General features: G+C 36.6%; 1 protein-coding gene and 1 long non-coding RNA gene across 8 annotated transcripts in view; one reads left to right on the top strand and one right to left on the bottom strand.

Moving 5' to 3' along the window:
- Nucleotides 1-27664, bottom strand: part of LOC106879572 (uncharacterized) — a 650101-nt gene that overhangs the window by 285068 nt on the left and 337369 nt on the right. For all 7 annotated transcript variants that reach the window (XR_016242266.1, XR_016242267.1, XR_016242268.1 and 4 more), the window contains exons 17-19: nucleotides 26575-26694; nucleotides 22712-22831; nucleotides 7336-7455 (exon numbers count right to left, since the gene is read on the bottom strand). Coding sequence is in view for 2 of the 7 variants with exons in the window: in XM_089353939.1 (XP_089210065.1) it covers nucleotides 7336-7455; nucleotides 22712-22831; nucleotides 26575-26694 (360 nt within the window). In the remaining 5 variants the exon portion in view is untranslated. The remainder of the gene's footprint in view (nucleotides 1-7335; nucleotides 7456-22711; nucleotides 22832-26574; nucleotides 26695-27664) is intronic.
- LOC149135132 (uncharacterized) overlaps nucleotides 1-27664 on the top strand; it is a 255249-nt gene that overhangs the window by 217898 nt on the left and 9687 nt on the right. Inside the window, exon 3 of the long non-coding RNA XR_016242271.1 lies at nucleotides 6079-6155. This is a non-coding gene — a long non-coding RNA (uncharacterized LOC149135132). The remainder of the gene's footprint in view (nucleotides 1-6078; nucleotides 6156-27664) is intronic.

The following is a 27664-nucleotide window of genomic DNA, read 5'->3' as shown; positions in this document are numbered from 1 at the left end:
GAAATCCGGATACGTTCGTGCTGCAGATCGAGGTGAGAGGGATAACTTCCCTTGGCAAACAGGACACAGTCGTGTGTCGATAAGCCAGCTGGAGGAGATGTCCTCCTGGGGCTAAAAGCAACAGTAACATCCACCCCTAGGGGTCAGCCACACTTAAGTGGCAATATACTACACTTTATCGTGCAGTTATTGTTAATACTTCATTTAGAGAATTAACATTGCTTGTTTTCACCTTTTCAATATCAGTGAAGAATTTCACTGGAAAAGAAGATATAAGTTTGCCAGGTTTTTGTCTCTCTCACCAAGGTCATCAGCTGTCGAACGCCGACGAAGGGAAATAACCCTGAAATCCGGATACGTTCGTGCTGCAGATCGAGGTGAGAGGGATAACTTCCCTTGGCAAACAGGACACAGTCGTGTGTCGATAAGCCAGCTGGAGGAGATGTCCTCCTGGGGCTAAAAGCAACAGTAACATCCACCCCTAGGGGTCAGCCACACTTAAGTGGCAATATACTACACTTTATCGTGCAGTTACTGTTAATACTTCATTTAGAGAATTAACATTGCTTATATATATATATATATATATATATATTCGATTGTCAAAGAATATGTATAAGAATATGTATATGTATTTTTCCATATGTGTATTTTCATACACTGTTTTTAACACTGTTTTTAACAATTTCACCTTAATATCAGAGAATGTGTGACAATCAGTATGTAACACTACAAAGTTCATACAAAGCTTTATACTTTAAATATATTTTATCATCAAAGAATGTATATATGCATTTTAATACTCAAACTGTTTTTTAACATTTTTTATTATTCTCAAAGACTTTTGATAATCTTTTTCTAAAAAAGTGAAACCGGTTAAGTAAATAAATATTTTAAAAAAATAAGTACATTTTCAAACCTTCTTTCATATATATATATATATATATATATATATATATATATATATATATATATATATATATATATATATATATATATATGTGTATGTATATATATGTATGTATATATCTGTATATATATATATATATATATATATATATATATATATATATATATATATATATGCATATGTATATATGTATACATATATATATACATATATGTATACATACATATATATATATGTGTGTGTGTGTGTATATATATGTATACACACACACACACACACATATATATAGAGAGCAGTTGCCATATTCCCTTCCATATCAGCTAACTCTGATGAGTCTAAAGTTATATAATTAGATTGTTACCTAACACACCATTGCATTCTTTATGCAAAACTGATTGGTAAGATCAGCCATGATGGATATTTAATACTATATCTTTTGGATAATCTCTCCCTCTCTTTCTATCTATCTAGCTATCAGTTTCTCTGTTGTTGAGTTGTCTCCTGTGAGTCCAGGTAATTTTTCATGTTTGTTTATGTGAATTTGAATTTAATTTTTGTCTAAAAGTTGGTTAACAACATCTGCTTTTGCCTGAGTGTGTCTCTCGAGAATTTACCCTTAAAGGGTGAATTTTCGGATTTTCAAATTTTATTTTTAAAATTTTAATCTGTCCTGAAAAATGGATAACTTCTCTGATGCTGCCAGCATTCTACCGTCCTACATGGACATTAATTTCCCTGCATTGCCGAATACTGCAGGGAAGAGAGAAAGCATTGAATCACATTCACACACACACAGTTGAACAATGTCAATACACTTACTGACAACAGCATTCCTAACAAGCAAGTGGAAAAGGAAAGCAAGAAGAATGGACACATGGCTATTGCCACCACCGCTGCTACCACCACTGTCTCCACTACTGCCACCACCACTACCACTGCGTTCCATAGACAGGCGTGGTTGCCGTTTGTGAGATGCGCTTTCCCACAGCTCATCTCATTAACTGAACTGCAATCATGGATCAAGCAGAGACTGAGGCTGCGCAAATGGCACCGTGTGTGTTACCATGCTCTTGAGCAGCTCTGCCGTTCGGGATCAAACTTGTGTGACTTCAATTCCGTGAAGGCGTTCTATAGAGGATTAGTGGTGGAGAGGTGTGACGACGTTCTTTTGGAGACTGAGAGTCTCCAGGTAACACCTGACCTGCCTCTTCAGGACCTATGGACAATTTTCAGAGATCCCTGGTCTGGTAGTGCTATCAGAAAGCATTGCCCATTCGGGATAACCTCTACAGACATGATTTGAGAAAACTAGACTGACCTGCCCAAGATGCAGTCAGAATGAGGAAACAGTTCTGCACTCACTCGTGCAGTGTCTAAACATTTCAGACCTGTGGGCCTATATCGAATGGCTGCTGTCATGTGTGGGACGAATTCGGGAAGGCAAGGCAGTTTTCATCGACTTTTTCAAGTATCACTTGAAAAGGAAGGTGAGAATAGAGAGGAAAGTTTTGTCTCATGAAAAGTTTAACAAAAGGTGGGTGAATGTAGTAAGGATGGTACGCATGAATGACAGACCCATCTTTAGCATGATCCTATAAAACAAAGAGAGAAAGAGCGCTTTGCTCCCATGCTATGTTTTTTTTTCGTTAGTAAGGGAGTGAATCACTCCCCTCCAACTTGGCAAGACTAGTGGACCATGGTTTCTGAGTCTTTGTTCTTCATTAGTACTGGACCTTTGCCTGCTAGAGAAGGCAGTCAATCATCCCTACTCACAATATGTAAACAGCGAAGCAGCAAATGGCCACTGATCCCATAATGAGCAAAGTAGCTAGTTCTAAAATTTCTAAACAAGATATCTATCTATATTATAATGGAGAAAGCTGCTTTTTAATTAGGCATGCAACAGTTACTAAAAGAAAGCAATTATTAAAGGCTTGATTGTTTGGAAATTTTGTTATAAATTCATGTTCCAAAAATTCCTTGTAATTTTATTTTCTGAAGTTTATTGAATATTTGATCTACAAGATTTTTCACAAATTCAAATATTCGTTGCCTTCAATGTGGAATAGATTCAATAAACAATATGAATTTGTTGCAGGTGAAATTTTCCATTTTCATTTGCAACAGTCTCTCACTCTCTCTCGCCTCTACTTTTATCAATTATAATTTAATATATATTCATTTCAAGTTTTAATTCACTATTTAAAAAACCCACAGTTTATTCTATATACATAATGTAAAAAAATATTTATTGAATGAATGCTTTTAGACAAAATAGCTGTATAACTTTGAGGCTTATTTTTCATAAAATGAAAATTTTTTAATATACTGGTATAATTTATAAAAACAAAAAATTAAGAAGTGTTGGTATGACTTTGGAACACTATAAGCCCTATAATAATAACTATGTGATCGCTGATATTTCTAGCATGCTAAATGCGGTTGGGTTACCTTGAAGCTTGTTTAAATTACAGATATATTACAGCTACAATAAATTACTGAAAGAAACATTTACTAAGCAAGTGAGATTTTTTATAAATTGAAGTTTTCTGAAATTTCTTTTCTTATTGAATATTTCAAGTTCACAAATTTAAATATTCGGTACAAGATAGTTTGGCATTCTTTCACTTGAACACAGACTTTGTTAATTTCCGTAAAAACTTTTTTATTTACTTTTTGCACATCGTGTTCAGCTATATTTATTTGTAGTCAGTCACACATGCACACATGTGATTTTGTATCTACGTTTGTATACATTTATGTATATATATGTTTGTGTGTGTGTGAGTGAGAGAAAGAGAGAGAGTGAGTGAAGGGGTGTGTTGCCATGTATATGCACATACATAAATACATATGCATACATCTTTTTTTGTATGTATGTGTGAGACAGAGAGAGAGAGAGTGATGTCTAAGTGACACACTCTCTCTCTCTCACACACAGATATCCATTTCATGTATGCCTACATATCAGGTCATCCCATAAGTTCTGTCTGATTTTATCTTTTTTAAAATTGAATGAAGTTTAATAGTATTTTAGAATTTCTAATGGAATTAAAAATTATTTTTATGCATTTGTCTACATTTAAACTAATTAAATATTATTTTACAGAATAATAGAATTAAAATTTCTTTGATTAAAACCCTTTCTAACATGGAAGTATCCAAAGAGCATTTAAGACACATAATGCTTTATGATTAAAGAAAGGAAACTACAGTCGAAGCGACTCGAAACACTCTCAGTTTATGGGAAAGAATCTTTGAAAGAAAGAACTTGCAGAAGATGGTTTGCAAAATTCAGAAGTGGAGATTTCAGCCTTGAAGATGAAAATCAAACAGGACGTCCAGTTGAGTTTGATGATAAGCTCTTTGAGGCATTACTTGAAGAAAACCCTGCATTATCAGTTGAAGAATTGGCAATAAAGCTTAGTTCAAACCATACAACTGTTCATCGTCATCTTCAACAACTTGGAAAGGTTCCTAAACTTGGAAAATGGGTGCCTCATGAATTGTCCGAAAGCAACCACAAATCCCAAGTTGACATCTGCTCTTCTCTCCATTCTTGCAAACTCATTTCACCCTTTTTGGATAAACTTGTGACTGGTGATGAAAAATGGATCTTCTATCGAAATGTTAAACGTCATAAACAGTGGCTTGGTAAAAGGGAAAAAGCTCAACCACAACTGAGAAGGGAACTTCATGGGAAAAAGGTTCTTCTCTCTATCTGGTGGGATTGCAAAGGAGTAATTCACTTTGAATTGTTACCACCTAATGCAACAATCAATGCTCAAGTCTACTGTCAGCAATTAGAGTGTTTGAACCAAGCTTTGAAGAAAAAAAGACCCGCTTCAGTGAATTGAAAAGGAGTGATGTTTCATCAGGACAATGCATGACCCGACACTGCAAAGATCACATCACAGAAGATCGAAGAGCTTGGTTGGGAAAAAATTCCTCATCCACCTTATTTTCCCGATCTTGTTCCTTCAGACTACCATTTGTTTCGTAGTTTACAGAATCATTTGGGGAACATAACTTTCACAAGCCAAGAAGAGGTCAAAACTGACATTTCAGAGTTCTTCACTTTGAAACTAAAAGAGTTTTACATTGATGGGATTAAAAAGCTTGTAAATAGATGGAAGGAAGTCATAGATAATCAGGGAAAGTACATTGATGATTAAATTTCAATTAAATATAACATTTGATCACTTGTTTTCTTTATTCAAAATTCGGACAGACTTATGGGATGACCTGATACATCTTTCACTTTCTCCTCTCTTCCACTTTAAAACAAAAGTAAATAAGTAAAAATTTGTTAGGGAAATTAACAAACAAAGCAGCTGTTCATTTTGGCATTTATGAGGGTTCAACAGAAAGAATGCTGATAGTTTTTAACGAGCTTTTTTTTATACAATTTTTCCTTCCATATTTATTTCATTCCTTCTTTACAATGTTTCCTTTCTCTCTCTCTCTCTCTCTCTCTCTCTCTCTCTCTCTCTCTCTCTCTCTCTCTCACACACACACACACACACACACATATGTAATATAGTATAGTAAGACAACAGTGTATTTTTGATACTATTTGATATACCTTTAATATCAGTTTGACTGAGCTTCGTATGACTTGATTTGTGGGTGTTTAACTCCTACCATATGCGTTGTGTGTCACATTGATTTGCCTACTGACTTGTGAGTATGTGTGTGTATGTGTATACAATGTATGTATAAGTGTGTGTGTATGCATATATATATAGGGAGAATTCACAAAAAAAAAAACAACAGACGAAGACCGGTGGTGTAGAAAATAAATAGATGTATTACTATAACGCTCAGGAATTGAAAAAGTCTTTAGTGTTTCGAGCCTACACTCTTCCACTGAAAGGAAGGCAGAAAGAAACAAGGAGAGAAAAAAAATGTGTGTAGTGGTTAGCGATTTATCATATATATATATATATATATATATATATATATATATATATATATATATATATGTATATGTATATATGTATGTATATATATATGTATATATATGTATGTATGTATGTATGTATATCTTTTACCTATGTAAAGGATGTAAACATTTACCAGACAAAAAATGGTAATTTTTAAATAAAATCCTTTGCAATATGTTCTGCACTGAATAACATATGCTCCTTTGTTATTTTCACCTATAGAAATGCTGTGACCCAGTGATTGGTGCATTGGAAGACTGTTACCAATCATGCTATGGCTAAAACAAAAATAAATATTGGTGAGATGATTGGTGATTGGATGTTATTTGGGTAATATCTTTCACTTTATTTTTACATTGCCTACCTCTGAGCTTGTCATGTGTAGTAGGGAGAAAGGTAAGCATGAGATAATGCATCCTTGAGTTAATCAGAATGTATTTACTTTCATTGGATTATAATGTTATTCTACTCACTAGGGTAGCTAAAAGTAAAATGATGGAGATTAGTTTACCTTGGAAGATATTTTTTGTTGACAGTTCTTCTTTGTTGCATTTTTCATGTGTGTGTGTGGTGGTATTGATGTTAGTGGCAAACTCAAGGCATGCTCAGGATGACACAAATTCACATCATGTCACTGAGTGTATTATGATGTTTCTTTTGTAGGATGATTTGAATTGGATTTAGTATTGTAAGCTTACTAAATACATTTTTCTGAAACACTGGGCTCATTAATAACAACTAGAAAATATACCTTGCTCATGGTATATATGTGTTATATATATGTAGACTCTCACTCCTCATTTACTAATAGAGGTCTCTAACACTTCTTCAGCAACCACCTCCAGCACTAAATATATCACCAACTTGCTACTGAAGAAGTTTCTTCATGGTTTGTCACATTATCAATAACACCAGTCAATTATTTTGTTTTGTTTTTTAAGTCATCTTAAAAAGAAAGGAGACATAAGAAATGTAGTGTTATACATACAAAGAGATGAGTTGGTTACAGTTAGAACAATTTTGATTACAGACCTGCATGATTAGGGCTGCCCTGTGGCTAACCAACAGCAAGGATCTATCAAGTACCTGAATATTCAATAGATTATACTTTATCTGGCACATCTATATATCTGAAACATTAAAAGTTCTGTCAATCTGCCAAAAATTCTACTGCACTGAGTGCCTAATAATGTGTTCCTACTAATTCTTTCATCTATATCCAGCAAGGTTACTCCTTCCTCTTCTTTCTGGCTGACATTCTAATGACTTTAGCTGCTTTGGCTCTAATGTGTGCTGCTGAAAATAGAAAATTGCAGCTACAGTTGTTAAATGTGTGTTAACAGCTTCGATTAGAATCTATTCAATAAAACAGCTCATCAAAAACTATTTCAGAAACTAATTATTTCAATTTGGCTTTAAAATTATTTCATTTGAATGATTGATTTGATTATTATCCTGTAATTTCTGCATGGTACCTACCTGTGCACTTTGTTGTATTAACAAGCTGGTAACCAGAATTACAAGAACATTTGTAACTTCCTTTGAAATTGATGCAATTCTGTTGGCAGCCACCATTTTTTTCAGAACATTCATTCTTGTCTGAAATAGACAGATTAATAATTTATAAACAAAACCTTGCTATTTTTTCAGTATATATTTTTTATTAATTATATGTATATTTGCTAATTATATGTTTGATAGTCAAACCTTTGATAGCTGGGAATGACTGAATATCAACTGAATAAATTTTAGTTTATCACACATTGTTATTTTATTGTTTCTGGGAAGATACAAGATAAAGTTGATTTGGTTGAGATCTGAAGCCAGAATCTAGAGCAATGAAACTAAATATGATTTGATATTTAGACTGTTCTTTATAATTTCTGGGGTATTTGAACTGAGAACCTTAATATCACGAAGGTTTTTTTTTTATCCAACATTCTAGTGATTCTACCAACTCACCAGACATTAATGGTAATATTGATTTGTTACATAGGCACAAAGACACAATTTTGGTGAAGGGATATATTGACACCAGTACTTAATTTTATTAATTCCTGATAGTTGAAAGGCAAGATGACTTCAATAGGACTTGAGCTCAGAATGTAAAGGGTAGTAACTAAATACTCTAAGATATTTTGTCTGATGTTCTAACAATTCTATTTATATTTTCATTATTTTTTATTTGTTAGAGTTGTGATAATGAAAAATTTTAAAGTTGGATTGTATTGTTTATACAGGAGGACTTGAATTAATCTCTGCAACCTAACAAAACATTCATCAGTTTTATAGTGTTCCCACAACTTTAATGGAGGATCCATTTGAGCTTATGATACCTATTTATAGTTAGGTTTGAATCATTAGAAATTATATGCTGGTGAAGTAATCACAAACTATTGGTTCCTCAGTGGTTGTTTAACACTAGCTGAGGATTAACTATTTTAATATCAAAGGCTTTCTCATAATAAATATTCTTCTTGTGATCTACATGGCTGGTATTTACCTAGTGTCATATTTGCTTTGTTAGCTGTTAGTCCATGCATTTATTATGAAAAGATATTTGGAGGACTTACAATTTTTTCCCTTCTCTTTCCTCCTCGCTGTATTGCTACATTTAATACAAATATTTGGATTTGAACATTTCTGTTTGAGTTTAGAGCAAGTAACTTGTAACTAAATGACTTTCCTAGATCTAATCACTATCATTACTGATATTGCCTATGTTATTTATTACAATAGTTTTTCCTTTTTGTATAGGTTTTCTTTCAATGGAAACTTTCAAAGCTAAGTCCACACATTAACTCAGCTATTGCCAACGTGAGAGCCTCTGCATGGTCACTGTAGCTGCTAGTTAGAAAAAAGTCACAGCTTGCCCACTTAGATTAGGAAAGAACATTAAATAATGTAGTCCAATAAACCCCTAAAAAGACTGAGTGGTTAAAAATAGAAAGCCTCTAATCACAGGTCTACTAAATAAGGGCTGACCTAGAGTTAAACCTCAACCATAACAAGTTGTTAATTATACTGTGTTTTCAGGGCCATCACATGACTTTTAGTAGCCTCCTGCAACTTTTTATTTCAAGACCTCATCTCTTATATCGAAATTCATAACCTATGCACCTTTTATTCATAGCTATATTTTATTCTATCTGAAGTTCAATATTTCACGTTATCTTTAAAAGTTCAAAATTTCATGTTATCTTTAAAAGTTCAAAATTTCACGTTATCTTTAAAAGTTCAAAATTTCACGTTATCTTTAAAAGTTCAAAATTTCACGTTATCTTTAAAAGTACAAGTTAAATTTATTTAGGGCTGGAACTATCATATTATTTCATGTTTAGGGAAGCCAACATTTAATAGGGTTGAATATTTATTTGATGGACTCAAATATTAGAAGACATGCATTTCAATATAACAACTGTTCATAGGCATAGGAGTGGGCTGTGTGGTAAGTAGCTTGCTTACCAACCACATGGTTCCGGGTTCAGTCCCATTGCAGGGCACCTTGGGCAAGTGTCTTCTATTATAGCCTCGGGCTGACCAAAGCCTTGTGAGTGGATTTGGTAGACAGAAACTGAAAGAAGACCGTCGTATATATACATATATATATGTATGTGTGTATATATGTTTGTGTGTCTGTGTTTGTCCACCCCAACATCGCTTGACAACCGATGCTGGTGTGTTTACGTCCCCTGTAGCTTAGCTGTTTGGCAAAAGAAACTGAGAGAATAAGTACTAGGCTTACAAAGAATAAGTCCTGGGGTCAATTTGCTCGACTAAAAGCGGTGCTCTAGCATGACCACAGTCACATGACTGAAACAAGTATAACAGTAACTGTATGCGAAGAAGTTTAGGTAAATTTATAGTTCCACACCCAGCTCGATTTTGGTAGTAAATAATTTTTTCCTGCGGTTTTTTCTTTTCTTTTTTTGGTGCATTTGTTTTAGTTGACCTCATAAGCTTTCGCAAATGCATTTTTTCCATGGAAAACGGGGAGAGTTGGGATGGGGCGGACCTTGGAAATTCCCCTTTCTAACCCTCATCTCCAGTGTTTTTTTATTGAAATTGTCTTCATTGACCTCATAATATGTGGGAAATGCATTTTTTCAGTGGAAAACGGAGGGGGTGAGGCAGAACCTCAGAAATTCCCCTTTCCGGCCCCGATTTCACTTAGAAAGAATTATTTCAGCATTTTTTTTTATGTTATCATCCTAGTCGATCTCCTTATATACCGCAAATGCATTTTTTCTGTGGAAAATGGAGCGGAGTACCCTCAGAAATCCTCCGGTCCTGATTTCACCGGAATTTTTTCCGACGTTTTTTTTTGCTATCATCTTAGTTGAGCTCCTAACATAATGCAAATGCATTTTTTCTGTTATCAAGTCTTTGAGAACATTCACGTCTATTTTTCAAAAATATATAATTTGAAATAGACTTGATAACAGGAATGGTACGTAGGTTGCTTACCTACCACATGGTTTCTGGGTTCAGTCTCACTGCATGGCACCTTGGGCAAGTGTCTTCTACCAAAGCCTTGTGAGTGGATTTGGTAGATGGAAACTGAAAGAAGCCTGTCGTAAATACATATATATGTGTGTGTGTATACATATATATATATATATATATATATATATATATATATATATATATATATATATATATATGTGTGTGTGTGTGTGTATATGTTTGTGTGTGTGTTTGTCCAACATCGCTTGACAACCGATGTTGGTGTGTTTATGTCTCCATAACTTAACGGTTCAGCAAAAGAGACTGATAGAATAAGTACTAGGCTTACAAAGAATAAATCCTGGGGTTGATTTGCTCAACTAAAGGTGATGCTCCAGCATGACCACAGTCAAATAATTGAAACAAGTAAAAGAATAAAATAAGAAGAGCACTCAGAGAGCGCAAACCTCCACCAAAGTAACACTAATGTACTCTCAACGATTAGCTGGAGATGATTTTTAAAATGAGAAAATCTGAAATAAAATTGTCTGCTGTCACAAATGGGAATACTAAAAATGAACCCGACCACTCTCAAAAATTAAGTAAAAAAACCCAGAGAAATAATCCAGAATCCTTGTCCAGTACTGCATCGATCCCAAAATCCAATCAGTTTATGCCAGTCACAAGGTCAAACAACTCTGAAAGTTTCATCCGAATCTATACTGCGGTTCTTGAGATATCTTGTCCACAGACAAACAAACCCAACTGAAAACAATACCTCTGCCTTCACTATGGTAATAAAAGAACAGTCGAAAAAGTCTTCTTTAAATTCTATATTTCATTGTTAGCTGTTGCAATATTTCAATTGGATAGACAATTCTACAATTCAAACTATAAATTAAAAATGTCAAAGATGCAAAATATGAAGAATTCCTTACCTTTCTCTGAAATCACAAAATCGAGGAAAAAATAATACTTTGCAAAATAAAAAATACCTCGATTACAAACTAGTTACAACTGAAGAATTGAGATGCTTGGTGACAGTGAGCAAAGAATATCTATATCCTTATATATAATCATAGATAGATACAACACACATAAGCTTCCGTGTGTGTGTGTGCACGCACATGCGCCTATGCCTTGCTTTTGGTACAGAAAGAATTTTGTCTCCAGATTTTATTGCCTTAGGAGGTCAAAGGCCACTGTTCTGGGTACAAAGTGGCCAGCTATACAGAGAGAGAGAGAGAGAGAGAGAGAGAGAGAGAGAGAGAGAGAGAGAGAAATGAAGAGAGAAAGTGGGAGAGACAGAGAGATTAAGAGATGTGTGTCTGTTTGGCACACGTCCATCTATCTATCAACCCGAGTTGACCAAAGCCTTGTGAATGGATTTGGTAGATAGAAGCAGAAAAAAGCCAGTCGTATATATGTGTGTATGTATACATGTATGTATGTATGAATGAATGTGTGTACGTATGCCTGTATCTGTATGTAAGGAAGATGTGTTCTTGTCTGTCTCCTGTCCAAGCTTGATTTATGCGTTCACCACCACAACCTCATTTATGCTTCAATGGCTTGTTTGCGTTACCAATTTTGACCCTCCGCAAAATCCCAAATTTTATTTAATTTGCATTGCAGGAGCAACTGTTTTATCGAAAGCGTATCTTGTTAAATGCTTGAAATAAGAGAGTAGAGAAACAACCACCAACTGATAAAAGTTCGTTCTTTATGTTGTTCGTCTTGTTTTCTATTTGTGTCTTTCGTTGTTCGAAAAAATAGTTCGTATTCCATGTGCTCATGCTTCGTATTTTTTGTTGTACACATTTTGTGACGTCCTGAGCCCACATATGTATATATATATATATATATATATATATATATATATATATACATATATATATATATAAAGTGTAGTATATTGCCACTTAAGTGTGGCTGACCCCTAGGGGTGGATGTTACTGTTGCTTTTAGCCCCAGGAGGACATCTCCTCCAGCTGGCTTATCGACACACGACTGTGTCCTGTTTGCCAAGGGAGTTATCCCTCTCACCACGACCAGCAGCACGAAAGTATCCGGATTTCAGGGTTATTTCCCTTCTTCGGCGTTCGACAGCTGATGACCTTGGTGAGAGAGAAAAACCTGGCAAAATCTTATATCTTCTTTTCCAGTGACATTCTTCACTGATATTGAAAAGGTGAAAACAAGCAATGTTAATTCTCTAAATGAAGTATTAACAGTAACTGCACGATAAAGTGTAGTATATTGCCACTTAAGTGTGGCTGACCCCTAGGGGTGGATGTTACTGTTGCTTTTAGCCCCAGGAGGACATCTCCTCCAGCTGGCTTATCGACACACGACTGTGTCCTGTTTGCCAAGGGAGTTATCCCTCTCACCACGACCAGCAGCACGAACGTATCCGGATTTCAGGGTTATTTCCCTTCTTCGGCGTTCGACAGCTGATGACCTTGGTGAGAGAGAAAAACCTGGCAAAATCTTATATCTTCTTTTCCAGTGACATTCTTCACTGATATTGAAAAGGTGAAAACAAGCAATGTTAATTCTCTAAATGAAGTATTAACAGTATACGTTCGTGCTGCTGGTCGTGGTGAGAGGGATAACTCCCTTGGCAAACAGGACACAGTCGTGTGTCGATAAGCCAGCTGGAGGAGATGTCCTCCTGGGGCTAAAAGCAACAGTAACATCCACCCCTAGGGGTCAGCCACACTTAAGTGGCAATATACTACACTTTATCGTGCAGTTACTGTTAATACTTCATTTAGAGAATTAACATTGCTTATATATATATACATATATATATATATATATATATATATATATATATATATATATATATATATATATATATATATATATATATATATATATACGTATAGCTGTAAGTATGTACATATGTGTATATATACGTATATAAGACTGAACTTTTCGGATCATGTCCACATGTGACCAAATATTTGCTACGTTTTTGATCCCCCTGAGTTTACTGAATGGACTTGCTTTCTATTTTTGTGTCTCTCTATAATTATTACTTACATTTCTTATATATTTTTTGTATATATTTTTTAATATTTGTACTGATAGGACCTGCTGATGGGACTGTACTGATAGGTTTCTATATTGCGTTTATGTATAAGCTTTTCACCTATTTTACCTGGATTTTATATTTTTATATTTTTTAACTATTTTTATGTTTTTTACATAATTATAGGGTTTGTAGTGACGTCATTTGGTGCCAAGGTACGGTCGCCATTGCTGCGTTTTTATCCACGCATGCGTGGAGTTCGACATCTAAGCGTTCCCGCTTTTTTCATTCTTTTTTTCTCGCCAGCCTGCGAAGATGTAACACAGGTCCTACAGAGCTCTCTCACATGAGCGTGGTCGTATCAAGCTGTCTCTCCAATAATTCAACTCTGGGGACAGCTCACAACAACATTCCGGCGTCTCAGCAACCAATTTAAGGCTGCCTATTTCATCCATAAATAAATATTGTTGTGTTGATAGTTCAGAGTTCTGCGTTTCGTTGTTATTCCGAATTTAATATAGGGAAGCAGGTGTACACCTAATGGTGTATAACCACTTTTCTAAAAGTGGTGACCCCGAAGACGAGAACCGCAGCCACGAAAATCTGAACTGCGACCAATAATACTACAATTGGTACCTCGAGCTAAAAGATCTACGGACCTCATTTCAACAGCCATTGAAGTCGTATGCTTCGCGACGTTCAACATCAGGATTGCCTCTACATTTTCATCAAACACAAGTAAAAAACTAAGAAAATTTTTTCTACGATAAAGTTTTTAAATTTTTTGTCAATGACTTACAGAGCCTATAAACAAAAACTTCTTTACTGCGAACAATTTCACAGTGAGATATCAACACTATAGCATTTCCGACTACACAAACTCACATTGTGTCAACCAAGCCACGCACACACAGACGTTTTTTCCTTTCTAACTATTTGTTTCCATTTTCCTTTCAGCACGTCAAGGTGGGTTTAAAAAAAAATGTTTTATTCCCCCGCAGACAGTACAAAGCACACAACCAGACACACTAAAAAACAAAAAAAAAAGAGAAAGGCAACCACAATTGTTTTTTTTTACAAACAAATTTTTTTTCCTTTTTCTTCTTCTTTCTTTTCCTGTTTTGTTTCTTACTGTGCACACACATTACAGAGGAAAACAAAAGAGAACAGATAAAATAGCGTGTTTCTTTTTTCCCATTTGCGGTGAAATTTTTGGCCTCTTGCATATTTTATGCGTTTTCGTTATTGTTTCTTTCTATTCTTTTACCTTTGACGGAGTCATTCCAACATGAGCGTGTTACCTAACCTACCTGCATTCATCGGAGATACTGATATGTTTTTCGGTCAATTAGAAAATTATTTTCAGGCGTATGATGTCTAGCCTACTAGGAGGTTATCATTATTACTGTGCAATTTGCCTTCATCGCTTGCGAAGGTGTCCAAGGATTTCATCACGACTCCTAAAGACGACGCAACCTACGAAGAAGTAAAGACAGATATTGCGAAGGACTACCAGATCTACCACCAGCAAGTTTAATGGCGGATGAACAACTAGGCGATAGAACTCCAACGGAGTTTTTAACTCGTCTACGCGAGCTCAGTGGTGAATCATCTGATGCCCCGCTTCTTCGGAAAATATTCTTTACACGTTTACCGTCGCAAGTAAAGACAATTTTGGCGACGGCTTTTGAATCTAACACACTCGATGAAGTGGCCACCATGGCCGATAGGGTCATGGAATTTTCAGTGAACCCTTCTCGACTTGTTTCAAATTGCTCTGAGTCCTCAACGGACACACCACGTACTGTTTCGGTAGATCCTGCAAGGCAGTCCTCTTTGGTGTCCAATGAGGATTTGCTACGTAGCATTCAGGAACTCACTCGCTCCGTAAATAACCTCTGCCGCTCGAGATATCGTGGTGGTTCCCGATCTCGTAGCGTTTCCCGGTCTCGAAATTCTTCTCGAGATCGGGGAGCTACCTGGAACATGCATGGTATGTGTTGGTACCATGCAAACTATTCGAACAAGGCGCGAAAGTGTATTCAGCCTTGTTCGTTCAAGGCGTCGGGAAACGAGTAAAGGAGAAAGTGAGCACGTCATTTTCCTCCACTCAACCTGTGTTTAATCGTGCAATATTCGTCCAGGACCAAGTGTCGAAGAAATTCTTCATGGTTGACACTGGTTCCTGTTGTAGTATTTGGCCGCTTTGTCTAACAGTCGACAAACCTCGCCGCTCTGCCATTGTTTTGCACGCAGTTGACTCATCCCCGATTCCTACTTTTGGTCAGCTTTCTCTACGTTTAGACATTGGTCTTCGCAGAGACTTTCAATGGGTTTTTGTCATAGCTGACATTCCACATCCTATTTTGGGTGCGGATTTTTTAAATCATTTTCAATTGTTGGTGGATGTCCGACGTCGAAGGCTTGTCGATGACTCGACATCCCTTTCCACGCCGGCAAGGAGCTCTACCAATTCTCCTCTTAACCCAGCATTTTTTATTGCCACTGCTGGGGACGCTTTTCATTCTCTTTTAGCGTCTTTTCCGGAGTTGGCGGATATTACTTTCAAGCCGGTTAAACCTGTACATTCCACCCTCCATTATATCACGACGACTGGTCCTCCGGTTTTTTCTCGGCCACGTCGTCTAGCGCATGATCGTCTTAAGACGGCCAAGGCCGAGTTTGAGCACATGCTTCAACTCGGCCTCATTCGCCCCTTCACTAGCCCATGGGCATCTCCTCTACATTTGGCCCGTAAAGGGGATTCTAATTTTCGCCCGGTGGGGGACTATCGGAGGCTCAATGCTGTGACGATAGCTGATCATTATCCCATTAGGAATTTGCAGGATTTCTCGGCGAACCTGCATGGGTGCACCATTTTCTCTAAGATTGATCTAGTACGGGCCTATCATCAGATACCAGTCAATCCAGAGGACATCCCGAAAACAGCCATCACTACTCCTTTCGGTTGTTTTGAATTCCTATTTATGAGTTTTGGTTTGCGTAATGCCACCAGCACTTTTCAGAGGTTTATGGATGAGGTCGTTCGTGGACTTGATTTTGTATTCGCTTATGTCGATGACATACTCATCGCTAGTGATACGAAAGAGAATCATCTCCACCATTTGTCGCAACTTTTTCAGCGTCTTCGCGCTTATAATGTGAAGATTAATCCCGACAAGTGTCTTTTCGGGCAGTCATCCCTGAATTTCCTGGGACACTTGGTTGATTCTAATGGGATCAAACCTCTTCCTGCTAAAGTCGATGCAGTTCAACGCATCGCACCTCCAACTTCTCTGCGACAGCTGCGCCATTTTTTAGGTATGGTCAATTTTTACAGAAGATTCATTGACCGGTGTGCAGACAAACTACTTCCTTTAACGAGGCTACTGCAAGGCCATTCTAAGAAGGATGCTGGACTCACTCTTACTGATGAGGCGTTATCTGCTTTTGAGTCTGTGAAACAGGAGTTATCCTCCGTTCTTGTTCTTGCACATCCCGCTCCTGATGCTCCGCTTTCTTTATCTGTGGATGCTTCAGATTCTGCAGTCGGTGCTGTTTTGCAGCACACTGTAGACAATCAAACAAAACCTTTGGCTTTCTTTTCTTGTAAATTGCAGCCTGCCGAACGCAGATATAGTACTTTTGATCGTGAGCTATTAGCGATCTATCTGTCGATTCGGCATTTTCAACACCAGCTCGAGGGACGAGAGTTTGTGATTTATACTGATCACAAGCCCCTCACTTTTGCTGTGTCCTCTAAAACGGACAAGCTCTCTCCTCGTGCTTTTCGTCACCTGGATTTTATCTCACAATTTACAGGTGACATTCGTCATGTGCCAGGGAAAGAGAACATCCCAGCTGATGCTATTTCGCGACTCCCTGTGCATTCTCTTTCCACTCCCGCGGAAATTGATTTGCTGGCAATTTCGCAGGAGCAACCTTCTTTGTCAAGTTTAGATTTGACTTCGTCAAAATTCAGCAATTGTAAATTTGTCTATCTTCTGCTCCCTTCATCCGAAGGCTCTATATTATGTGACACATCCACAGGTTCTCCTAGGCCTTTAGTACCTACGAACCATCAACGTTCTGTGTTTGATGCCCTTCATTCTTTGTCACATCCGGGCATCTCAGCAACAGTAAAGCTTATCACTGCTCGTTTTTTCTGGCCCAATATGCGGCGATCAATTACCACTTGGGCACGCTCTTGCATGAAGTGCCCCTCTTGGACAATTTCCTTCTCCTGAAGCCCGTTTCCGTCACGTCCATCTTGATTTGGTTGGACTTTTACCAGTGTGTCGCGGGTTCTCATACCTGTTAACTTGTGTTGACCGTTTCTCACGTTGGCCAGAAGCCATTCCTATAGCAGATATTACTTCTGAGACTGTTGCCCAGGCTTTTGTTTCTGGGTGGGTTTCTAGGTTCGGAGTACCGGTCAGTTTGACCACAGATCGTGGCCGGCAATTTGAGGCCGCGCTCTTTCGTGACCTATCACGAATCCTGGGGGTGCATCGTATACGCACCACCAGCTACCATCCCGCTTCTAATGGGATGGTTGAGCGGTTTCATAGACAACTTAAGGCCGCCTTGCGCGCCTCGCCCAACCCGCAGTTTTGGGTTGAAATTCTTCCGGTTGTCCTCCTTGGATGCCGGACTGCGGTCAAAGCTGACCTGGGTTACTCCTCGGCGGAACTTCTTTACGGCATCACGTTGACGTTGCCTGGTGCGATGGTGGTACCAGACTCATCACAACCACCACACCCAGAGTCCTATGTCACTCGGTTGCGAGAGTATTTCTCCAATCTTCCATCTATGGGTCCCAGACAACAGTCACCTCCCTCTAAAGTGCCAGCAGACATTGAGCCTTGGTCTCATGTATTCATTAGGGATGATTCTGTCAAAGGACCCCTTGTTTCTCCCTACAAAGGACCCTATCGTGTGCTTTCTCGCACTCCAACGTTTTTCAAGGTCGACGCTAATGGTCGTACAGAAATTGTGTCTGTCGACCGTCTGAAAAAAGTGTACCTTGACAAACCCTCAACTCCCGTGGACGACGTGCCCGTTTTTCAAATGCCGCACACACCACTACCACCACACACATTGTCAACGCCTTTACCAACGCAGACACCAACATCAGCCCCATCACAATCACACACACCAGCAATTACACCACCTTCGTCGTTGAAAAGGAACTCAAGCGAACCTTATGTCACTAGGTTTGGCAGGACGGTGCATTGGCCCAAGAAATTGGCAAAAACTATCTATATTTGACTTATTTTGTTTTACTGGACAATTTCAGTGTTTTTTTTTTATTGAACATTTTTCTTCCATTCAGAAAAAAAAAAAGAAAACAAACAATCAGACTTTTCAGACTTTTACATTCCGTGATTTCAGTTCCTGGACAGTGGTCATCACGATTGTTTTATCATTGTCTCATTTGTTTTTCACTAGGTGGCATTTACTGCCCATTTTTACTTGCATGTTTTCTTTCATCAATTCTTTTGTACATTGCATGCATGTATCTAACCATTGTCCATCATTTCCTTGAGTTTTTCTTTATATATTTGTGCCACATTTTCTGCGTGGTTTCGGTGGCCATCTTGCCTCAGACGTCCCTCCAAAATTTCTATTTTCGTGCTTCCACACTCGAGGGGGATTCATTGTAGTGACGTCATTTGGCGCCAAGGTACGGTCGCCATTGCTGCGTTTTTATCCACGCATGCGTGGAGTTCGACATCTAAGCGTTCCCGCTTTTTTCATTCTTTTTTTCTCGCCAGCCTGCGAAGAGGTAACACAGGTCCTACAGAGCTCTCTCACATGAGCGTGGTCGTATCAAGCTGTCTCTCCAATAATTCAACTCTGGGGACAACTCACAACAACATTCTGGCGTCTCAGCAACCAATTTAAGGCTGCTTATTTCATCCATAAATAAATATTGTTGTGTTGATAGTTCAGAGTTCTGCGTTTCGTTGTTATTCCGAATTTAATATAGGAAAGCAGGTGTACACCTAATGGTGTATAACCACTTTCCTAAAGGTTAATGTTTTTGTATTTTTCCACATATATTTTTCTGTTTTCTTCCCTCCAAACTTTTTTCCTGTACGCTTATAGACACGTACAAGGAACTTTATATGTGCTCGCTTGTGAGTGTGCGCGTGGATGCGTGCGTATGTAGATATATGCGTGTGTATATAGAGATATGTGCATGCATATATGGATATATGCGTGCATGCGACAATATACGCAGTTTTAGACGCGTTTTGACCTTGTCACTACACAGTAATTTCCCTTTGTTTTTAACTGTCATTTTTCACAAGAATTTTCAATTGGCCGGATAACTGAAGAGATGTTGGCATGGGCTCCCACCCTGGCATCCGAAACTCGGAGTTTTATCATGGCTCCTGAATAAGTGTCACATATTTTTACAGATATATATATATATATATATATATATATATATATATATATATATATTATTTATATTATTATATGATTGAATGCCACACATCCTCTTCCAAGTAAGTTTTATCTTAATAATTCTGATGCGCACTCTATACTATCTTTTTACTCTTTCATTTTTCTTTCTCTCTCTCTCTCTCTCTCTCTCTCTCTCTCTCTCTCTCTCTCTTATTCTTTTACCTCCTCCTCTCCCACTACTCTATCCTTTTACTCTGTCACTCTCTCTCCCCCTCACTCCTCCTCCCTTGCTCACGTGGCTCCCATGTGACTATCGGCCATCTTTCTTTCTTTCTCCTAACTTGTGATTCTTTCTTTCTCTCCGTTGTAGCTAGAACTAGGAAGACATGTTCTTGTCTGTCTCCTGTCCATGCTTGGTTTATGCGTTCGCCACCACAACCTCGTTTGGGCTTATCAGCACTTCCTGTTTGTTTTCACTGTCCTGTTTGCATTACCAATTTTGACCCTCTGCAAAATCCCAAATTTTATTTAATTTGCATTGCGGGAGCAACTTTTTTATCGAAAGCGTATCTTGTTGTTAAATGCTCGGAATATGAGAGTAGAAAAAACAGCCAACAGCTGATGAAGGGTCGTTCTTTATGTAATTTGTCTTGTTTTCCATTTGTGTCTTTCGTTGTTCGAAAAAATAGTTCATATTCCATGTACTCGTACTTCATATTTTTTGTTGTACATGTTTCGTGATGTCCTGTGCCTACATATATATACATATATATGCATATGTGTTTTTGCTAACTATTATGATGAGTTACACTTAACTTTGGAAAGATAGTTTGGCCTGGGAGAAAGGTGAGTGTTTAGATCTATTCTATTTGACGGACATATTTTTTAATTAATCTTTTTAAAATAAACACTTTGAAACTTTGGATACTGGTAGAATGTGTCACACAGATCAGGGTTTACTCTTAACGTTTTTGACAAAATTTTGTATTTTAGAAGTTATTTCATGTTAAAGTTGTCATATTTAGGTAATTTTAACCAATCAATGATGTGTATTCAGCTGAAGAAAATTACTCCTGCTGTTTGGGAACAATAACTTCTGGGTCCATTGACACACAATCAAACCAATGAAAGAGCCTGTACCTGGTCGCTCGACATGCTAAAAATAGCAGCCAAAGTATCCTCTTACCTAAATCACATGCCCATTGTATGTAATGTCCAAGATTATCCTTAACAAGATGGTTTACTGAAAGCTGGAATGTCTTTGATGATAGGTTTGCTGTATCAGGGTTGATTTGAAGCTAAATAATAACAAAATTATTACTGAGACAGACCAACGACGGAGCCTGTATATGATTGCATGACTTGCTAGAAAAAGTAGCCAAACTTTTTTATGTACAGAATAGAAAAACCTCTGACACATTCAACCAGTATCCAAAGTTTCAAACTGTTTAGTTAAAAATGATTAATTAAAAAATCTGTGACTTAGATTGACAAGATCCATGAAACTACTTTCGTACAGCACTGGATATTAGCCATAATATGTACCGAGTTCCCATAACATTTTCTATTCATTTCATACAAAAATCAGAATAAATTACACTAGTCAAGGGAATCCCAATATTTGGAATATGGATACTAGCTATCTTTTATTCTTTCGACTTTTCTTTAACTTTAGCTGCTTCATCATTCTGTGAAGAATATTGTTTTAACCATAGGATAGCTCTGATTGTAATGGATTTGTGAGAAAAGGCGTTCCAGCCTTGATCATTTTGTTTTATTCTTTTCTAGAAGTAATGAATTCCTAGGCAAACTTTATCAAATAATATAAACTTGCATTATTTTTTTTTCTTGAAGATGGAAATTTCATTTTTCTTTTTGTCAGGAAAATTTGGTTGCTCTTTCGAGCAACTCGAGCGACCAAGTAAAGGCTCTCTTGTTGCCTCGTCTCGTTCCCTTCTTCACTGTTTTTTTAGATCTGATTGAACAGATATGATCAAAGACGTCCCAATTGTGACCATTCCGTCTTTCTTCCCAGACATAATGGACTCTATGTGTATATCACAGGATAGAGGTTTTTCTATTTTGTATATAAAAAAAGTTTGGCTACTTTTTCTAGCAGGTCATGCAACCACATACAGGCTCCATCATTAGTCTGTCTCAGTAATAATTTTGTTGTTATTTAGCCTCAAATCAACCCTGATACAGCAAACCTATCATCAAAGACATCCTATCCTTCAGCAAACCATCTTTTTAGGGATAATCTTGGAATTTACATACAATGGGCATGTGATTTAGGTAGGGGGATACTTTGGCTGCTATTTTTAGCATGTCGAGCGACCAGGTAGAGTCTCTTTTATTGGTTCGATTGTGTGTCAATGGAACCCGAAGTTGTTGTTCACAAACAGCAACAGTAATTTTATTCAGCTGAATACACATCATTGATTGGTTAAAATTACCCAAATATGACAATTTTAACACGAATAACTTCTAAAATACAAAATTTTGTCAAAAACGTTAAGAGTAAGCCCTGTTATATGTGACACATTCTACCAGTATCCAAAGTTTCAAAGTGTTTAGTTTTAAAAAATTAATTAAAACATCTGTCCTTCAAATGGAATAGATCCGAGTGTTGTTTAACTTTGGTCTTCATTGTGTCCAACTTCAAAGCATCACAAAAATAAAGTTTCAAACAGTTGGGCTGCTATAGTTATGTTCTATTTATCAAGGTCATTCTTAAACATTGATCCTCAGTAGGTAGCTAGCTATTCTCCTCATATTTTTATACAATCGCAGAACATGCACAACAGATAACTTTTCCATTTTATAATAGATACATCATTCAGTAATCAACAATATCTTATGTTTTCCGAATTTTTTCTTTCTTGCATTTTTACTTTTTTTCTTTTTTTTTCCTTAAAAAAAATAGAAGTTAATTGATAGAAATCTATTACTTACCAATGCAGTGTGTGAAATTAACTTTTATGTATCCAGATTTACACATACACATAAAACTACCAATAATATTTCTACAATTGTGTTCACAGCCACCATTTGACACCAAGCATTCATTTACATCTAAAAGAAATCAATTGAAAATTTCAATTTAAAATTCATAATCTAAGCCAAACTTGCTATCTTATATAATAATAACATTAATAATAATAATAATAATAATAATAATAATAATAATAATAATAATGATAATAATAATGATGATAATAATAATAATATAGTAAGGCGTATGATATCCCACACTCTTGGATAATGGAATGTATGAACCTATTTGGTATTGCATCGAATGTTGAGCAATTGCTTGGAAAAAGTATAGCGAATTGGAGGACGAACCTGACAGCATACAGAAGAGGTTTAGGGACAGTAGAAATCAGGAGGGGCATCTTCCAAGGGGACTGCCTGTCCCCACTGATCTTTGTACTGTGTTTGATACCACTAACACTGATTCTGAGGAAAGCAAAAGCTGGGTATGTATTCAAAAGCCACCAACAAAAAGTCAACCATTTGTTATTCATGGATGACCTCAAACTTTATGGTAAAGATGAAGCCCAAGTCAGTTCCCTCATTGATACAGTGTATACTTTCAGTGCTGATATCAGAATGGAGTTTGGACTGAGAAAGTGTGGTGTTAGTCTTGAAGAGAGACAAAATCAAATGTATAAACGGGCTATCGATACTGTCAGGAGAGGTTATGAAGCAGATAGAAAAGACGGGCTATAAGTACTTGGGAATTTTTTTTGGAAATGAATAAATTGATGGAGAAAGAAATGACAGAAAATTTAAGGTGGAGTACATGCGCAGACTGAGACTGATCCTTGGACAGTAGATGAACTAAACAGCTTAGACAGAAAGACAAGAAAGTTGCTAACTAGATAAGGACAATCCACAGAACCACTATTATTAGAAGTAAGGTGAGGCTTGTGTAGGATGAAATATTGCAAAGATAAAGCACTGCATAAGCAATTGAAAATGAATGAAACTGAAAATAGATGGGTAAAGAAAAGAATGCATGGACAATTTTATAGGGATGTTGAAGATAAGACAAACGGAGAAAAAAGATGGCTGTGGATGACTAAAAGTGATTTAAAACAGGAAACGGAGGCTCTAATCCGTGCTGTCCAAGAGCAAGCACTAAGAACAAACTGCATAAAATACAGAGTAGTCAACACATCAGAAAGTGATGAGTGCAGAATCTGTGGACAAAATGGTGAAACTGTATGGCATATTACCAACCAATGTAGGCCACTAGCCCAGAAGGAATATAAGAGACACCACAACAATATAGCAAGGCTTGTCCATTGGACGTTTTGCAACAAGTATGGTCTTAACAGAGAAAAAAATTGGTATGACCACAAACCCGAAAATGATAATGGCAACATTGGAAATGATAATGCAAAGATCCTGTGGGATCTTATGATTCAGTACGACCATGAGATAGAAAATAGGAAGCCAGACATAGTCTTAATTGAGAAAGAAAGTAAACTATGCTGGATCATAGATATAGTATGCCCAGCTGACAACAAGGTATGCGATAAGGAAGAAAGAAAAGTTGATAAGTATGACAGGTTAGCTTGGGAGGTTAACGCTGAAGGCAGATTCATAGAATAATCTTATTGAGAACATGTGATGTGCACATTTTTTTTAAAAATTAAAATACATTTGTTTTATTAAATAGCCAAATATACCTTCAAATACCTCTCACACTCTGTATTGAACCAAAAATAATGAGGAGACTAATAAAAATGCCAAATTGTAAAACTTTGATAGGGTTGCTAGCTGATGAAATATACTTTTATATGAAAAACATAAAGTACTGAAGGGGATGGGTAACAAGGGATCTACTGATCTGCAAATTGGATAAGAATATAAGCAGAAAGTTGAGAAAATCTTGAACACAAAACTAAATAAAAGGAAAATCATTAATGGAATTGACACCTCGACAATACTAGGGATTACTTAATCTGCTGCCTTTCATCAGTGAATGAAAAATGAACTCAATGAAATAGATTAAGTTACTTCCATGGAGCAGTATTATTAGACTGCGTTTGTCAAGAAAAAGGGATCCAGATGTCCATTTAAAATAACATAGCAAACTTGGATATTATAGGACTACAGGTGTATGTTAAGAAAAATGGTAAGAAGCTTATATGTGCAATCAGTGATGATGCATGGAGACAAAAAAGGATTACAAACAATAGAAAAAAAAGAGGAAATAAATAAAGAAAAAACAGGGAATTATAATAGGTAAAAGCTTGGCTTTTAAGAACTTTGGTAAAAAGTGGTAAGAACTTTGCTTCTTAGCCACATAGTTCTAGGTTCAGTCCACAGCATGGTACTTTGAGCAAATGTCTTCTACTGTAGCCTCGGGCTGACCGAAGCCTTGTGAGTGGATTTGATAGACAGAAGCTGAAAGAAGCCCATTGTATATGTGTCTGTGTTTGTTCCCCTCACCTCCACTTGACAACCAGTGTTGGTGTGTTTATATCCTTGTAACTTGGTGGTTTGGCAAAAGAGTCTGACAGAGTAAGTACCAGGCTCAGAAAAAAATGTACTGGGATCTATTTGTTTGATTAAAATTCTTCAAGATGGTACCCCAGCATGGTTGCAGTCTGATGACTGAAACAAATAAAAGATAATAAATATTTGATTTTAAATACCCCTAAAGGGAAATTTTATCAACAAATTGCTTGAATAATCTCAGTTAATCAAAATTTTTCCTCTCACTTTATTACATATGTGAGGCCCTACTATATGTGTACTTATACAGAATATACCACTGAGGTGTTTTTCCTCTGCCATATTGTTGGTTTTCATAGTAAATGTCACTACATTCCCCCTCTCTCTGTTGGTTTCACTGCTTCACCAGTTGGCTTTAAAGACTTGATTCACTCTAATTTGCATTGTCTTTATTTTTCATAAATTTTGATTAGCTAAAGCTTTAAAGTTACTTACCTTACATATTCTTTTTTTAGTTTTTAGATTCTAAAAGGCTTTAAGGACTAAGAGTTTTGCATGGGGATAATTGAAGTTAATCAAAGTTTTTTAATTTGTTACAGTAAATATGTGAGACTCCACAAAAGGAAAACAAGGCACAAGGGCTGAGTGCTTAATGAAATTTGCTTTGCAATCTCAGAGCTCCAAGAAGTTTTATTAATAAAGTTGTGAGAAAGGATTTCACTCCCCTTATATTCAAAAGTAAATTTAGTTGCAGCATAGTGCAATGGAATATATTCATAGGCAAAATCATACTTGTAATTAACTCAAAAGCATTGTTATATTTTGTTGTATAAGTATTAGTGGGAATGGATATTGTATTGATTTACAGTTGTTTCAACTACTCATTGCATTATAGAGTAAGTGGTTGTACTCTTAATGTTCAGAGATGAGTTATGTTTTTTTCTTGGCTCAAATTCCATCTGATGCTTTTTGTTAGGGATGAATTTTGTTTTCATTTACTAGGGTGAAATATTTTAATTTGGTAAGACTGCTGCATAGAATGTTATCAAATAATTTTCAACTCTAAGAACCATCATTAGGTTCACATCACTAGTTTAACAAGTTGACAATAGAAGATATTATCTTCAACTGTTATTCTATTCTCTTCCAAACTGGTAAAACAAATTTGCAGAGAGGTCTGTAAAGTATCAAGCAGAGCTCTCTACCATTGGGCTGTCAATATGCTCTTCAAGATTAATGTACTTGTCAAGGAAGTTGCCCTTGATCAACAGAAGAAGCCATCAGTACAAAATAAGATAATAAATAAGAACAGCAAAATGTGTGCAGTGAATAATGCAATAGCAACATACCAACACACTGAGTGTCATTAATGAGATTATAACCAGGTTGACAAGAACATTTGTAGCTTCCTATTGTATTGCTACAGACCTGTTGGCAGCTTCCATTGTCTGATAAACATTCATTAATATCTGAAATAACAAACAGGAGAAATTGTCAAATGGTAAGAAAATATAGTGATGGATGTTTTTTAAATGTAAGTTATTTCAAGATTTAACTCATTAAGGTTTGAGATTAAATTCTTCAATATTTAATAATTTTGTTGTTGATTGATTTTCAACTCAGACTGTAAAATTAGATATGAAAATAATTTTATTTTCTAAATTTTCTATCAATAGAATTATCTGAAATGACAGAATCAGTCCATTACCCTTATCTTTATCATTGTCATAACACCAGCATCACTACCACATTCATTACAACTGTAGCTAAAAAATACCACCACCAGTATGACAGCTAAAATCATCTTCACCTCTATCTCTACTACCGCTTCTTTAGTAACACTTCTATAACCATTTCTAAAGTAGCTGCTTTTTCAGACACTAGAGTCACCAGCATCCACGTCACTACCAAAATGAGTATATCAATATTGATTGTCATTACCTGTACAATAAGGACTGCAGTCAATACCACTACCCTCACCACCATGATGATAGTAATGATGGTGGTAATAGCAGTGCTGATGGTGATAGTAGTGGTGCTATGTCTATTGCCACCATCTCAACAATATAGCTACTGCCTACCTCTACTGCCCCTATTTAGGCTATTAACAGCTGCTACCATCACCACCCCTTCCATCCACCCCTGCTACTCACCTGTACCACCACCACCACCACTCGTCATTTGCTCTCTTGATCCCTGGCAATCTGTCAACTAAGCAATACTGAATACATTGAAGAATAGTGATGTGTTTGTCCATTTACCAATCCCAAACTGGTTACACTGGTCACTCTGTATTAGAGGGAAACTGGCCAAATCTTATTTCATTCAGTGCATTTGAAAATTCCACTGGGCCTCATATATAAGGGATAATGAACTTATAAACAATTGATTAAGTGCAGCCTAATGTATTTAATATATAATGAGGCTATACTAATACCT

This window comes from Octopus bimaculoides, chromosome 6 (assembly GCF_046866305.1).
Source record: "Octopus bimaculoides isolate indiv1 chromosome 6, ASM4686630v1, whole genome shotgun sequence".
Classification (NCBI taxonomy): domain Eukaryota; kingdom Metazoa; phylum Mollusca; class Cephalopoda; order Octopoda; family Octopodidae; genus Octopus; species Octopus bimaculoides.
This window is presented reverse-complemented; position numbering and strand designations above follow the sequence as displayed.